The 16,541-nt window shown below is 38.9% G+C and overlaps 1 protein-coding gene across 1 annotated transcript in view; it reads right to left on the bottom strand.

Annotated features, from left to right (window-relative positions):
* Nucleotides 1-16,332, bottom strand: part of MEP1B (meprin A subunit beta) — a gene marked incomplete at both ends in the record, with an annotated part of 38,370 nt that extends 22,038 nt beyond the window's left edge. Inside the window, 7 exons of the mRNA XM_082284055.1 lie at nt 3,042-3,159; nt 4,069-4,141; nt 5,139-5,182; nt 5,284-5,334; nt 11,612-11,795; nt 15,093-15,169; nt 16,254-16,332. Coding sequence (XP_082140181.1) covers nt 3,042-3,159; nt 4,069-4,141; nt 5,139-5,182; nt 5,284-5,334; nt 11,612-11,795; nt 15,093-15,169; nt 16,254-16,332 — 626 coding nt within the window. The remainder of the gene's footprint in view (nt 1-3,041; nt 3,160-4,068; nt 4,142-5,138; nt 5,183-5,283; nt 5,335-11,611; nt 11,796-15,092; nt 15,170-16,253) is intronic.
* Between the last annotated feature and the right edge of the window lie 209 nt (nt 16,333-16,541).

Genomic DNA, 16,541 nt, shown 5'->3' with positions numbered 1-16,541 from the left:
CCCCAGTATTTCATTTTCCACAGAGCAACACAGGCCTTGCCTATTGATTACTCATCATAATCACAACATGAGACCTGGTAAGGAGCACATGTAGTATCCATAATTTCAAGGTCTTTCCTTGAACAAAGCCTCATATTGATTCATGTGCTGTGCAGAAGAAGTCCATCACAGACCTGGGTCCACCTCATACCAAAGCCACCTCTGGCTTCACAGCTGCTGCACAGTGCACAGCAGGCCACAGGCACATCCAGGACACTTGGCAAAAGTGACGTCCAAACGACAGGGGATGCAGCTGCCCCTTGCCTTTGGTCTGACAAATGCCTACAACACTGTCATTCTACAGCCACAGAGGGAGTAAATACATGGTCTGTGTCACCCTGCACTGAGAATAAAGCTTAGGTGAGTGGGACATGGCATTCCACAGCAATGGGCACCTGGAAGCCTGTCAGCAGTATCTTTGAGGGAGAGAAAGTAGAGAAAGTCCCAGCTTTCCCCAGGTGTGTGAGAGCTGTATTGCCTGTGACTCAATGCTTCCTGCATTGCTATCAGAGGCTGGAGGAACGGGAAGTACCTGCTCTGATTAATCCCACCATCCCTCTTTTTGGGCTGTAAATAGACACACGCCATCAGTAGCAACGATGCCACTCATTTCAGGCACATTTTCATACTAATGTCCTGCTGCTGATTTTCTTTCCATAGTATCACAGATCATTAGTATCAGCTCACAGACACTTTGACTTACCAGCACCAAGCTGGTTAGCCAGGGATCTCTGTCAATCCACTTCTGCATGGATTCCCTTTGTTGTGTGCAACAGTGGCAAAGAGCTGAAGTGGCCTCCCAGGAGGTCTCCATGAAAACCTGATTTTCCATGTGGAAGTACTAGAGATGATGTTGATCCTCCCTGGTCTGCTAATCATTTAATTCTACAACGCCATGCTAGTTTTCCTGCTGAATAAATCTTGCTCTTCATGAGAACAGCAAGGTGAAATGGCACATCCATTGCAGGTTTCCAGACTCTTCTATGGCCTTTCCAGGCACATCTTACCACATCCGATTATCCTACGTTTCTGTAATTCATAATTACGTCCCTCATGTATTTTGCTCAGCACACAGGCTGGAGTTAACATAATACTGGTAGTAGCCAAGGCGAATGATAGGTGCAGAATGTGTACAGGGAGGGGCTCTTTGTACAGGGTCTTGATAGACTCTGTACATACACCAGAGACTACAAATGCATTTTTACACAGGGTGGTCAATACAACAAGACAGCTGGCTTCTTTTGTGGCTTACTTCATTTGAATACAAAAGGGTAATCCAGACAAGGATTTTATGGCCTACTACAAATCCTTTTGACACAGAAGTTCCCCCATATTCCTCTGTTTTATAGATGCAAGCCAAGACCAGAAAGGCAAAGATGATTTATCAACCTTTACTTGGTGTGGTAAAATTTTATGTTGCCAGGAACTTTGTGTGCCTGTCTGCACTGTACCCTCTGGACTGAGGTCTTCAGTCAGCAGATAGAAGAGTCCTAACTGATTAAAAAAATTCCAAAACAGTGGGAACAACAGAGAGAAAATGGGTTGGTTTACCCAGCTTACACCTTGTTCCATTACACCAGAAGTGAGGAATGGCATGAAATGAAGGCAGTTCATTCAGGGTCAGTCCTGATTTCTTTGTACAGCCCAAGATGACTCACTGAAACTGGATGGACATTTTCAGGAGACTGCACCATTTAGCTCCAACCTTTTCAAATGTTCTGCTGTGGATGTGTCAGCTAAGGTGATGGAAACACTTCAGGGCAAGCCTCACTCCAGGCAGTGAGGGCAAGATATGTTATCCAACTAGAAGGATTCATCTTCATCACCATGACTCATCTATTTTTAATAGACATATAAATGAAACATTGCCCAGAGAGCTCCTACTTGCCATAGGCTAAATATTGTGGTTCTTTTTCAGGTACAATTATTAGCAAATTCAATGCATACTTTAGGGGATGAAGGATTACAAAGTTCAGCTACACGAGTTTCCCATTTAGCTCAAAAAGCTGGAGTTATTAGCACAGGAAAAGGCATTGCTCCCTGAGTCTCCAATTATACATCTTTTAGAGCTGAGTTTCAGTGTCATGTGTACAGAATGAACAGCAGAAAATACAAAGAGCCAGACACCAAAGAAATTTTGAAACAATTATCTGCTACAAATATCTCAGAACAAAGGGAAAGGGAAAGAGAAACATTTTTATTATCAGAAAATCTTTTCCCATTTATGAATGTGTTCTCATATCAGGAAATTATTTTCTGAAAGCAAATTTCCTCACCAGGCTATCAAGATCTCCCTGTTCTCCTTCTCTAAAAGAGAAATGGTTCAGCATAGAGTGAAGAATATATCTGTTCTTGTTGCACTGTTTTGACAGAGAATGTCTTAGAAGGGAAGAAGTCAGGGCAATTTTGACTTCTTTACTGGAGTCATATTTTGCAAAATTTAAGATGAAATAGCATGACTATTCATCAAAAGAGGTAAATAAAGTAAAACATCAGTAAAATATCTCAGTGCTGTACAGAATTCAAAAAGATTTCTCTTTTATCTGAATGCTCATGTGACATTGTTCAAATGCACTTCCATTGTTACCTTCGAACAAATTCATTGTCCCACAGGGAGAACTATCATATTTCTCCTTGGTTTTTCTTTTCCCCTAAAAGCCAAGGTATATTAAGAATGACCATCTGAAAGTGATACTCCATATATCCAAAGATCAGTCAAGAACATAATGCTTTGTTTCTGACACCTTTTACCGTGTCCAGAAAATTACCTCTTAAAGGACTTGATTTCTTCTTATATTTACGAATAATATCAGTAGAAATTGTTCATTACTACTAAGGTAATACCTCTTCTGGAAACTATGATGGCTAAAAAAGGACTGGGGAAATGGAGACAACAAAAATGTAACATAATAATCAGGAATATGAGTTTTAGAGTGAATACTGGCCATGAAAATAGCCCGAAAGCAAACAGAATGAAAGCTATTTTGAATTGCTTCTCTTACCCACTTCCTTTGAACACAGATATGTAATTCTTCTCCCCTTCCCAAGGTTTGAAGTCAATACAAGTTTTCAGTCGATACTGTTCAAATGCCTTGAGGATGAGTCCCTTAGCATTCATTTCTGCAAAGCAAACAGTGTTCTTGTCAATACTGAACTGACAGATTTCTACTATTATCCGTATGGAGCAAGTCCCAAGGGTGGGTCTTGCTCTAGCAATCTTTGATCAAAATAAACAGGCTTTTTGTTGGATTAAGACTCAAGCAGGAACCTAAAAAAAACATAAATTAGGGTCTTGCAGAACTGTATCTTGCTCTTGTTTTGCTCCTGTGTAATTTTTCTTTGTATAAAATGTATGAAATATGACATGATGAGCATATAAAGGATAGTGTGGGGGGGGGTCTTAATTTTGTACATTCTTTCATTTAATTTTTGAGATTTATGTAAACAAGTATTAAATAGATAGGAAATGAAGACTTCATATTTTACCCAGTGCAGAATGCAGGCTACAGATCCCTCACTGAATTTCTGCAGGACTTGAATTTTTCAGATTATATCTATGTCATCTCCTCTAAGCAACTTGCATAGTTTCAACCCAGAGATTTAAAGGATGGAGTCAAACTATGATGTGTCCCTGGCACACATTAGGGGACTTGGCAATGTGCCATTGCAAACTGCCTGTCAGAATGCCATTTTGCCTTCACTGGTATAGATGCTGTAAACGGCCTTAAAAATATCTTCAGTGCCCTCTTTTCACTTCTGCTTTGTAGAGTTTCATGTCTCAGACACAGGATTCCAAAACCAAAACAATCTGCTGGGCTGTAGCAGGATAATAATTCAAGAAAGGAGATGAGAGCCAGCATTGATGTGAAGATTATAAATCCCATTTGTGCATGCTCAGCCCCATTCCTGCTGTGGGAAATGGCCTGCTCCTGACTCTAAAGGGGAAAGGATGCCACAGGAGCTTTATCAACCCGGGTTAACATTGCAATCAGCACAACATACAGACATTGTGAAGGGCGAATACCGTACCCAGGCTGTCCTCAAGAACGTAAGGGATAACGTGGGGCCACCGATAGTTGTCACCAATGATGGCGTTTCGTTCCTGCATCCAAGAAGGAAAATAAATATGCAGTCCTCAGTAAAAAGGGATTCAGCATTAGGGACTACAATAGTGCTAAAGCAAACCTGCAATTTCAAGTAAGACATAAAAGAAAACAACGAGCTCAAAAACCTTGAAAGATTACTCAGAGGTCTGAGGTTTGGGTTTGAAATTGCTTCACTCCCTTCTACCAGTGTCTCCAACTTCTGCAGCATTTTCTCCATAGAAATTACCTGAGATTTTGATGCATGTGCATGGGACCTTCAGCTCCTATGGGACGCCTTAAGATCGAAAGTCCCGAAAACTGTACAGAGATTAATCATATTATAATTTTTCATAATGCAAGGGCTTGTTTCTGTGCCTTTAGCAAGTTCTGTCCTTGCTTCTAGTGACATATTCAGCATATCTCCCAAAAGGGAGAGTAAAATACTATTTTCAGAGTACTTTCAGAGTTCAAGACACATTGGGGGTTTCTTACTAGATATTTTTGAGATATAAATGTAAATTTTTTTAGTGGATCAGATAAGGATGCTGGCCAGATGCCTTAAAATGTGGCATTACAGATCGGAATTTTTCATTGGTTTTAGACAATCTATTTATAGGATGAAGGTTTTGCAGTTCTGCTCAGTAAATTTAATTTGCTCAGAATAAATATTGTACAGATAAATTAAGAAATTATTTTATACAAACTTGCCTGGATGATTATCAGTGCTGCCTAATCTCTTAAAAGTGCAAATGTAAAAAAGGAAACAAGAAGCTAATAATATTGATCTAATCACTGAAGAGATCTCATGCTGGATAATGTTTCTGCAAATGCTGCTGACCCCTTCATTGTCAATAACATTTTGTAGAATTTCATCCCCAATCATCTTCAGTTTATTGTCACATAAACAACATTTATTGTTTGCAAGAGCAGGATGCATCTGTTATTTCCATGTCAGTGATACTTTACATTTAAATCAATGACACATTTTGCTTTGTATTTCATATTTGAACTCACCCCATGAAGTTTGATGTCTCCCTCAAAAAGATCCAGTCCTAAAGCTAAAGGGAAAAGGAGATTAACATTCGCTTATTTTATTGATCTGTGACTACTCTAATGAAAATTATCAAGAAAAATTAAAAGAGAATGAATTTTGAAAAACCTTTGTTTATGTCGAAGATGTCCTGATCAATTCCTCCATCTATGTCTATTTCTGAAAAATAAAAAGACAAGTGAGGTAGGACATTAGCCCTTGCTGTTATCTTTATGAAGTGTGAAAATTAATGCAATAACAATAACAGTAATTATAAATCTGTGTCTGTCCTAGCGATGTTTATGAGCAGCTGGTTTTGTTGACTGCCTCCCATGCATACAAATAGATTTCTAAACAGAACTCACCAGTTGTCTCTGGAGCAGGCTGGGGAGGGGGAAGAAAAAAAGATATTATTAGAAAGGCACATAATGAAATGCAGCTCGCGTTACTTTCTCAACAGTATTAGAGATGTGATTCAAGCTCAACTGACAGCACTTAGCACACGGCTTTGTATTGGATTGACTGCACCCACTGCCTCCTCATTTGACTGGAAATCTTTATTTGCTCATGTGGCAGCTTTGTGCCCTCCCCACCTCAGGCTGCCCAACAAGTAATTCGCCCGGTACTGCTTCTGTGCAGGTTTCACAGCCACTTTTCTCTCACAACTCAGGTAGTGCTGAATTGTCCTTCACAAATGGGGAAAAGAAGGAGCCTATTATTTCTATGGAATCAAGTACTGCTACTAGTCAGCAGCTGTGCAGAACCTATGGAAGTTATGCTGAACTTCCCATCGCAAATCAGACGACTAAGGGAGAGAATGAGTGGTCTGGTGTCACACAGCACGGCTTTGAAGGACTGGGCACACAGCCCAAGTCACCTCAGCCCCAGTTCAGTGCCCTATTTGGACCCTATTTACCTAAGCACTAACAACTCAAACACTCCTTTTGCAACGTGGAGAACCCACAGACCATAATGAGATATAGTGACATATGATGAGATACACATAGAAGAATTTCCTTGCCGTAGCATGCCTAGAGAATGTAATCTTAATTCTTTTATTTGACTAGACACCTCATTTTGGACTGGCTTGGACATACTTAACACTATGCAACTATTTCTCACACAGTGAGTAAAATCATGAACAGCCCTCCTAAGCAGTCACTCCTGCATGTCTTGTATTTGTATGTTTGAATAGAAGTTCACAAAATGAAGAAAAAAACATCTTTATATTCTAAGCACTAATATAGGTTGCAGATAAAGAAAATGGAAAAATGTAGCAGCAATTCTGGAAAAAAGTGTGGGATTTTTACTTTTACTACAATTTGCCTGGTTTTTCTTCCTCCATATAAGTAATTTATTTTCTGTACATGCAGCTTTGCATGTAGGACTTCTTTTTCCAGTGTGATAAACATCTGCAACTTCCACTAGAAGCAATGAACAACACAAGATCAGAATGCTGACAAACAGCAAAAATCAAGGCAATGCAGTCCCTAGGAATATTAATTGTGGTAATTTCTAACACGTGTATGATGTGTAAGACAACAGTATTGCCAGAATATTCAAGACAGATTCAGATGCACATGTTCTTCTAGACCCGAGTTTTGATACATAACGATGGGAACAATTTTGAGAGAAACAACCATGAGCCCTAGAACTGACTTCATATAAAAATTTTAACCAAAGACAGAAAAAAAAATCCTACTTCCCGTGAAATTTCGAGGTTTGGAAAGAAAGCTTTGAAATTGTCAGAATGACCTATTTTATCTTCATAATGAGAGATTAAGTTTTAATCTGAAATCACTGTCTTTTTAAAACCTCAGCAAATGGCAGAAAAAATATTGTAAATAAAAAGGCCAGAAATCTCATCTTATGATTTTGATTCACCTGAACTACAATTAACTCAAGGTGTTGCTTCACAGTTTTTGTCAGATTTTAATCATTTAATCCAATTGCCTAATAGAGGAAAATAATTTTTGCCAAACCAAGTGAAGGCTACAAGAGAGATAATTCCTAATTGGTATCAGCTGGCACAGGCAAACATTTAATATCTAACTCTTATCTAAGCAGGCAAAGTTTTTAATCAACTTCTTCTGCTTCCTTCTTTTTTTTTTTTAAATGAAAGCTACCACCCACATATGTCCTTGCCCAGTCTAAAGGCAGGATTTTGACCTTGAAGGGTCGATTACAGAAAACACTGAGTAGAATCTGTTTCCTGACCGAATTTCTTCTGAAACAGAGTGTTTCAACACTCTGCATTTTGGATGTTTTCAAAATTTGTCAGATTTTAAGATGGGTGACTCTTAAAAACCCAGTATCATTGTGGGAAAATGACCGACTCCATTGAAAAACTGGTTCCAGAGTTTGGCGGATGCAAATGCTGAAGGATTGATATTGATCTCACATTTTAAAATTAACTGCTATCATTCAGGTTTACATTGATACATGAGAAATAAGTATGGGGACTTTAGGGAAAAACCCCACAACCATATATACACATGCAGTTTAATAACTGCAGATATCTTGTTCAGACAGATCATCCATACATTTGAAATGTCAATAGACTCCTCCTACATGTTGAAGTTTTATTGCACATATATTGTACCATTACACTTTGTTATCACTGCATAAGACAATTCATTATCACTGTGCATAAAACAGTATCTACATATTCAAGTTTTGAAATTAAAGTGCAGCTTGTAAAAGAAACTGCAAGTACATGGGCAAAGTGTGCAACACACGTTTTGAAGACTTCATTTGCTTTTAAACTCCCACTTACACAGATTTCTGTGAAAAAAAAAATTACAAGTAAAGCTTGAAATATTAAAAAATTAAAATCACATTATTGCATTTTATGTTACAGATTATTGATGGAGGAGAAGAATCACATCCATATATACTGAATGCCCTTATATCATTAATGGTGAGTAAAAGGTTTCTGCAGTTCCAATAACTATAAACTACAATATACTCATACCTACTAATAAGAAAGTAGAACTGTGCTAATGGTACAAACTGGCTGACTCCTGGAAAAATTCCTTTAGCAGCAGAAAAAGCTCACAAACTGAAATCAGTAGCTAAGTACAGTGGTACTTTTGGTGCACAGATCAAAACATGAGTCCATGACTGAACAACACCAAGTTCAGCAACTCAGTGAAATCCAGGCTGGTCCTCAGTGTCTGAAAACTGCTGCTGAATGTTTTATACTGAAGGAATGCCTTCCATCACTTCTTTCCACTGTGTTCCAAACAAAACTAGGTCTTTAGTCCTGTGAATGTCAACAGCAAAATACTCTGTTTCAAAAGGAGCATCTCCGCATGCAAGTATTACTCATTCACATGATGCCTTAGGTTTTAACTTTTATATTTTTCAAATCCTGTGCTGCCTGGTGTGTAACTCTGAAGTTTCTCGTGGCCTGTTAGCCGTTGTTCTCTCATGCTGCTTAGACATTATAAACCAGTGACTTTGGTCTCAATACCAGCCTGACAAAATACATGATGCATTTCTAGTCTGTGAAAGTATTGTAAATACACAACAAATTCACAGTTCATAGTCTCATGTAGAGGAAAGTTGTGTTATCTGAGGTGTTCCAAAGAGAAATCTAATTTAGTCTAACCAATGCTGTTTTTAAATCTACACACACACAAATTTCTGATCATTTCTAATATCAGTGCCTAATTTTAGACATGGACAACATGTGAATTAAGACATTGTAATGGTTGGTTAAACCATGGCTTGTGAGCACATTTAACATACAAATAATTCAAGTGCATCTTGGAGAGGTGGGAGACATCAATCCTATTGTAATCATGTAAAAATTAGGAAGAGGGACTCACTCAGTAATCAATGAAGAAACAAATGGATAATTCTTATGTATCTAGAAAATCTATGGCACCACCATGAGGCCCTGGTATCTCCAGAAGATGATCCACCTCACCTAGCTTGGACATGTATTCAGATGGAATATACTCATCTAGTTTGGATGAGACACCCTAACTTACCAGTGTTTTCTCCAGACTATATTATTTTAGCATTGGCATCCAGAAATTTGAAATTAGCTCTTCCTGGCCACAGAATGCATGGAAATGAAATAATTAGCCCTGGAGGTCAGAAGCCCCTCTCCCACACAAGACCTAGTTATTAGGGATCAGTTTGAAGTGAGATAACTTCTGGATGTTAGTAGCACCCTGCATCACCTACTATAGGCTTTAACAAAGCCTGCAGTGGAATCTACACACGGCTGAGATTTGAGTTTCCAAAAGTTTGGGGCAGAGGCACAGGTAGTGGAAGGATGGGATTGGGGTAGTGGAGGATACAGGAGGACTGTGGGAAAGTTAGGAATGTGAGGCTGAACGCTTAACTTCGGGAGATGGATGAGCATGTGTTAGTGGAGAGAAAGAAGATAGGCTGCCACAGACAGTTAAGTTGCATAACTTAGATAAGGTTATTGCACTCAGATAGTGCCATAAAAAGTAATACCTTACTCTGTAGATTGCCCTGAAGATATGAACAGCTGAAACAAACTTCCAAGAGCCTTTTGGTTTTTGTTCTCTGAACTAATTATATTGTGCATCACCAAAAGTTCCTGACCTCTACAACAAAGCCTCCCAACATGAGCAAAATGCTACATTTCACTACAAAAGACAGGTAATATCAAAATCTCAACTGTTACTTTTTGACTTGAAATATTTCAGCTGGGTTGGAGGAGCAGGGAGCAGTCATTTCCAAGAACATCCATTTGCTAAAAAGGCATAAATTTCAATATCAATTATATTGTATTATAGCAAAAAAAAAAAAAAAATCCATTCAGATATGGACAATTGAAATAAATATCAGTTTTTGGTTTGAACCCCAGACTTGCTGTTCTGGCAACTTTAATAGTGGATATTTTGCTTAGATGGGGAACACAAGATAATCTCTTTCCATGTATAGCCAGGCTTATAAAAAATAGCAACACTAAACTAACTAAACTAACAACAAAAGAATTATATTGATTTTGCAAAACAAGAATTAAATGTTTTCCTCTCAAGCTCATCTTAAGATGCACTACTTACTCAGTCATATAAAGAATATATATCCTTTGTTTTCTTACCAGACTCCAGACCACCTGAAGAAGAAGACAAGTTAGAAGCCCAGGCACAGAAAACAAGCCCATGTTGTTCTCCAGTCAGCAGTTGTATGGACAGAATCTTACACCAACTTGGTATTTAAGACAGTAAATATCATAAATCAAAACCTTTGTCCTCTCAACAACGATTAACTCACCTGCCTTACCTACTTTTTTCTTGTCAAGTAAGCACATCATTGCCAAGTAAGTCCATCATTACTGTATTATAATAACTAACAGAAATACTTTAACTATTTTTAAGAACTGTTGTGAGAAAAAGCATTGGAGAGGAATTGAAATACAGGATGAAATGGAAACAAGAAAAAGGAAATACAAGGGAAATTGACACACTGAAACATAGGAAATTCCATCTAAATTTAAGAATTTTATTTAATTTTAAGTGTTTTTAAGCACTGGAACAAGTTGCCCAGAGAAGTTGTGGAGTCTCTCTCCTTGATGACAATCAAAACACAACCAGACACAGGTCTGAGTGACCAGCTGCAGGTAACCCTGCAGCACGACTGCAGGGAAATTGAACTAGGAGATCACCAGAGGTGCCTTCCCACCTCAATCATTTTGTGATTCAGAGAATAAAGCTGGCACTAAAACCTTTTCAACAACAGAAAACTAGCAAGACTCTTGGCAAGACATTAATATATTAATAATTTTGCATTTTTTGACAGAAAGTGAAAATGACAAATGTGTGTACATAAAAATAATCTGTCAGCAACATAATTTCAGTATCCTGCTTTTGGAAAATGCAAAGCTATTTCTATTGTTGATATATGTGAGACACTGCATTTATTACTAGCTTAAATAATGGCATCCTTCGATTACTTAAAGTTTCCGTACAAATTAACTTTTTAAATGTCAGTACTGTTGTACTATCACCACTGTCTGTGACTCTCGGGTATTTCTTTCAACTTTAACCATCTCTTCTACTTCCTAGCTGCCAGTGAGTGCTGAATTGCCACAGCTGCTTCTTATGCTTAAACTGCAGGTACTTGTGGTAATTGTATGGTCAGGCTTTAGTCACCTTTTACTTTCCCAGACCAACTACTTGTATAGACCAATACAAAAATTAAGAATGGCATTTAGATTTTGTATTGTAAATTCAGACTCACAAATTATTATATCAAAATTAATAACATGTTGCATTCTATTTTAAGTATCAGAGATGGTAAGAAAGAAAGATCCTAAGTAATGAGGACACCTAAGCCATTTATAGCTGCTTAGATCCATACTTGTTTCATTCCTGATGCGTTGAGAAGTAGCAGTTGTAGATGTTACTGTTCTTATAATGCTAGGGTCTATTTCTATGAAAGCAACTAAATATTATAATCCCCTACTCACCAATGTTGATGGTGTCAACTGTGTTCAAATCAGTGATGTTCGGCAGGTCAAAAAGCTCTTTTGTCAAGATCTCTTCTACAAGTTCAGCAGCCCTTGAATTTTGTATGTTGTCATCTCCAGCTGCTGGGAGATTATTGTTACTGGTTCTGGAGGATGCCCGTGCACAAAAAAACCTGAAACGCAACTGTGATTGCAAAGCAGATTTGTTTTTATTAGAAGCAGGAGCAAATAATACATACTGACCCCTGGATTCTTGGAAAAGCCGCTGAGCAGGAGAAGGAGATGGAGCATGGTGCTCGGGCGGGAGGGGCGGCAGGCACCGCACCTTCAGGGCATCCCCTGGATCGAAATGGTGTGCATCTTGTCCTTTTCAGCCCCTCCACCCCAGAACCACACCTCATATCTCCTCCTCTTGCAGTGGAATTTTTCCAGTTACAACATCATCTCACACTTGGCCAGAGTGTGAGATGAGGCCATAATGGCTCATGATACCACCTTCATGCTAACAACAGCTCCATTGTATATTGTTCTTCTTTCACAGGTTAAGTTCCCAATATGTTGTTTCTCTTAAGGGTCAAATTCTCACCAGTTAAACAATAAGGTTTTCTTCATTGTCTTTTCTTCAATATCTTGGCGACGTGCACAACAGTGGATCAAATATGGCAGGGCCTTAGACACAACTTCAGTCCTTTACACATGCCACCATGTGCTCTGCGGTTGGAACACATCAATACTCCACCATACGAACAACAGTGCACTGCAACATGCTGTCTATTAAAGACTGGATCAACAACACTAAACAAGGAATACAACAAAGAATACATAGAAACCCAATAAGTAATACTAATCCCTGTTTTAACCAATTCCAACCCCATGTTCATCCAGCAAATGGATTCCAATTTGTGTCTTCTACAAGGTGTTGAGTAAGTGCCCATAATTTCTCTAGTTGTGCATGGACAGATTTAGAATGGTCACTTAAGTTTATACAACATAATTAACCAAAATCTTCACACCCATGCTCATATGTTAAAAGCAAAAAATCAATTGCTGCTCAGTTCTGTATCGTAGCATGTTTAATGCTGTCTACATCAATTAACAAATCAGATATAGCTGTGTTGGTAGTATTGCTAAACTTTGCTAACCAACAACTAAGTCTATTCAGGCTCATGAGGGCTTGTGCACTTGGAACCTCAGGAACCATGAAGAGGCAGTGATTGTCTTGGCAGTGTTCTAGAATTTAGCTGTATCTCTGTAGTCAGGAGTAAAAGCATGTATGCTCTGAGTATGACGGTGGTGAGTTCAGTTTTGTTGGATCCATACTGAATTAGTTATATTTGGAGATAAGAGGGTTAGTTTTCTTAAGGAGCATGGACTACCTTTAATTGACATTGGCACTCTGGCCTAGGCTTGGTCCCTGCAGATTAAGAAAATACCCTGTGGGAGTTGCATATGTGTACTAAAACTCAGGGCTAGCTGTACCGTGGTTGAATTATACCAGTGTGAAGTATTTTAATACCATGGTATTGTGGCATTGACCCACCAAGTTCTAGGGTTATTTCTTGTGCTAGTAAGTTTAAAGGTGGTACAACTACCTGCATTCAAGGTGCCTAAAATCTGCAACTCCTGTGGGGGTAAAGCAGGGGATTTCCCAAGGTGAGACAGTTGTTGCCATACTCTGGTAGCCAGACAGGCCACAGATGCCCAGGTGCTGTTACACAGCTGTTGCAGCTCACGGGCAGTGAGAGGGACGCTGATCAGACATGTCGTGAATGGGTTCTGGGGCACAGCAGTGCTAAGGCATCATAAGGTCTGGTCACCTTAGCCAGGGTCACCCAGATGTTTTGTTACAGGGGTATGAGTCTGAGGTACCCTGTCAAAGCAAACAGAAGAAGAGTTACCTCCCCCCTGCTTCTCCCACACCCACTTGCTACTCCCACCTATGTAAGTGTTTAGCAGGTACTCTGCACCAGTGCCATTCCCCTGGAATGGTGACAGTAACCTGCTTTGCTTCTGCTGCTATTACCTCAGTAGCCATAGCACCAGGTTCCATGGGGGATTGATACTGTACCTTGGCACCTGAAAAGTAAAACTTCACAGGACCTTGAATAGATAGGGAGGGCATAATCCAAAAGAAAATTGACCCAATAGTTACACTGGGAAGAATACGAGTAGAAGGAGTGGTATTCCTAATGCCTAAAGTGAGTGGATGTTAATTTTCCTACTGTTTAAAACAGTGCAACTATAGAAGAACTCCTCTGAAACAAAGGTAAAATCAATTTTAAAAACAAGCTAATATACATCTGGAAACTCCTCTGCTTTTCTCACTCTTCCTCTACACAAAGAGGCTTTTAATCAGGAGGATTTTAGTTTTATCCAAAGGCATCCAGCCCAAAACCATCCCACAACGATAAGCAAAGTACAGTTAGTAGGGACAATAGCGAGTGTTGTTTCAACATTGGCATACACTGTGAAGGAAAGGAAAGATAAATTCCATAACAATAGTTTTATTCAACAATGGTGAGAAATGGTTTTAAATCAATAGTGAAGGCAGTTCAGTGTAATAATACAAATCACAAAACCAGAAGACGTACAAAAATTACTTAAAAGTGATGATTATAAGTAAAGTAATATTATTAAAATGTTAGCTCAAGCTGTGGAAAATGTTTTTTAAGTTTCTTGTGCTGCTCTGAGCCTTCTTTTCCTTGTAGATAGGCTTATGATCAAGGCTATGAAAACAGCAAAGGTTATAATTTTCAGACCTGATGAAACTTGGTGATCTACATTAGAAGAACTAACAACTCCAGGAAACTGCTGTAGGAGCAGGGTATTCTGCTCTGTATCCCACAATACTCAGTATGACATCATATCTTTCAGCAGATGAACTACCTCACACCAGGACCTCAGTGGACAGGTTCACTTTGTGCTTACCTCCTTGTCAATCTCCCAGGTAGAGGTCACCTGGCTACCTTGCTCTCCAGTTTTCCTTTGAAGGAAATTGCTCCATTCACATCAAAGCATGAGGGCAGCTCTGTGGATAGCTTGCTAACAACTCTTCCCAAAAGACAGCACGGACCAGCCTGCACTCTGTAGGTTCTGCTTAGCATAATTCCCCAACACCACTGCAAATAAACTTACATTCTTTTCTGTCCTACTTCAGAACTTGCAGAACATAATTTAAGATTTATATAATGAAATCTTCACTCCAGAAGACTGAAACACAAGTTACATGCTACATTTTGATTGGAAAAACACATGAAAAATAGCAATGTGTAAGGCTGCTCTTGTGCTGTGTTTATACAGAATTTAACACTACAAATCCACTTGCTACTAATGCAGGGATGAAAGCAAAACATAAAAAACACTTGTTTGTAACAAATCATTAATAGTTGCTTGGATTTCTGCGTCTCTTCCTAGAATCGTAATTCTGGCATGTAGCCACTGTGTGGTGTCAAAAGCCCAATAGGTTGATTTTTTCGATTACCAGCACTTCCCCGGGGTTCCACTCCCCAAGGTTACTGAGCTGCTGTATTTTTTCAATTATCTCATCCAGAGGATTTCCTGTTTCGTTAATCAAAAGGGTCATTATCACATTTTTATATGCAGGGGGAGCAGTCTTAATCCATCTATTTCTCAGGGTAACAAACAGGGATTTCACATCAGAGTGGCAGCATCCCCAGTAAAAATTGCTGCTTTCATCCCTTCCTCCTTCATTCACTGTATACAATCTCACAAGGTATACCATGGATGCTCAGACCCTGGTTAAGTATTTTCTGTGGGGTATTTAATGCTACATCCCTGAGTAGCCATGGCTAACAAATTAGTGTCCTGTGGATTAGTTTTAAATGCATTCTCCTTAAGAGAATTTGGGCTTAGCACCAAGAATTTCTTTGAATCTCTTGCACCCAAGGTTACGAATGAGAGTTTGAGATTGCTTAAAAAATCCTCAGCAAGGTTATCAGCAAAAACTAGATTTGATATTAAGGGACAGCACAACAAAGTTTGTTTACAAGATTCACTCTACTACTTACAGAACAGTTGAGGCACACCAAGGAAAAACAAGCAACAAGAAAACCAAATAAAATCCAGGCAATCAAAACAGAAATGAACCAGGATCTCTGTGTCTGTGTGACAAAAGAACAGTGAGGCAAGGATAAAAAGGAATATGGCTTAAAAGCTTAACAGCATTCAACAGTACTTTAACTTAACTTATACTTAAAAATTTAACAAAGGAACAACACAACTTAATACCTAACTTAACTTACAACTTAAGCTTAAATTATACCTTAACTGTAACCATTTAACAGAGGAATAACACTTAACAGCATTTAACCTAACTTATAATTTACAACTTTACTTTACTTACACACCTAACTGAGATCTCAGATTGCAGTGTGGCAGCAGCAGCTACAAACGCTTGCCTTTGCAACATATTAGCACTCATCTGTTGCATGTCCTTGTCTTGATTGTTTTCAGCTCTGTATTCTTTTCAACTGCAACTTTGTATGCAAATAACAGACATTCAGCCATGCTTCCAGCATGAATAAGCCGCTCTTTAGAGTGTTTTTGAGGAGTTTGCCAAACTCTCCCCAATATTTCAACATTCCCATGGGACCTTTAACATCCCATGGTTCGGGCCCAATACTTGTACAGGTTTCTAGCTTGTCCCACAACGTGCTCCATGGTTCCTTTGTCCACCCTGGTTGCTCCACTGGCGGAGCCATGACCCGAGGCTCCTTTTTATGAAGCCTCTTTACCAATGCACTTGCATAAGGATGTGGTAATGACAACAAAAATAGCAAGGGTGATAACTCTGTTCTAGTAGTATCGTCCAGCAACACCACAAACACAAAGGACTAGGAGTTCTTCCTAACAGAATCTGAAATGTACTTGAGCTATGTTCACAATATCCACACTGCACAACAACAAGTGT

Source organism: Coloeus monedula (genome assembly GCF_965178545.1).
Source record: "Coloeus monedula genome assembly, chromosome: 1".
Classification (NCBI taxonomy): domain Eukaryota; kingdom Metazoa; phylum Chordata; class Aves; order Passeriformes; family Corvidae; genus Coloeus; species Coloeus monedula.
The sequence above is the reverse complement of the archived record's forward strand: the minus strand, read 5'-3'. Positions and strand labels throughout refer to the sequence as shown.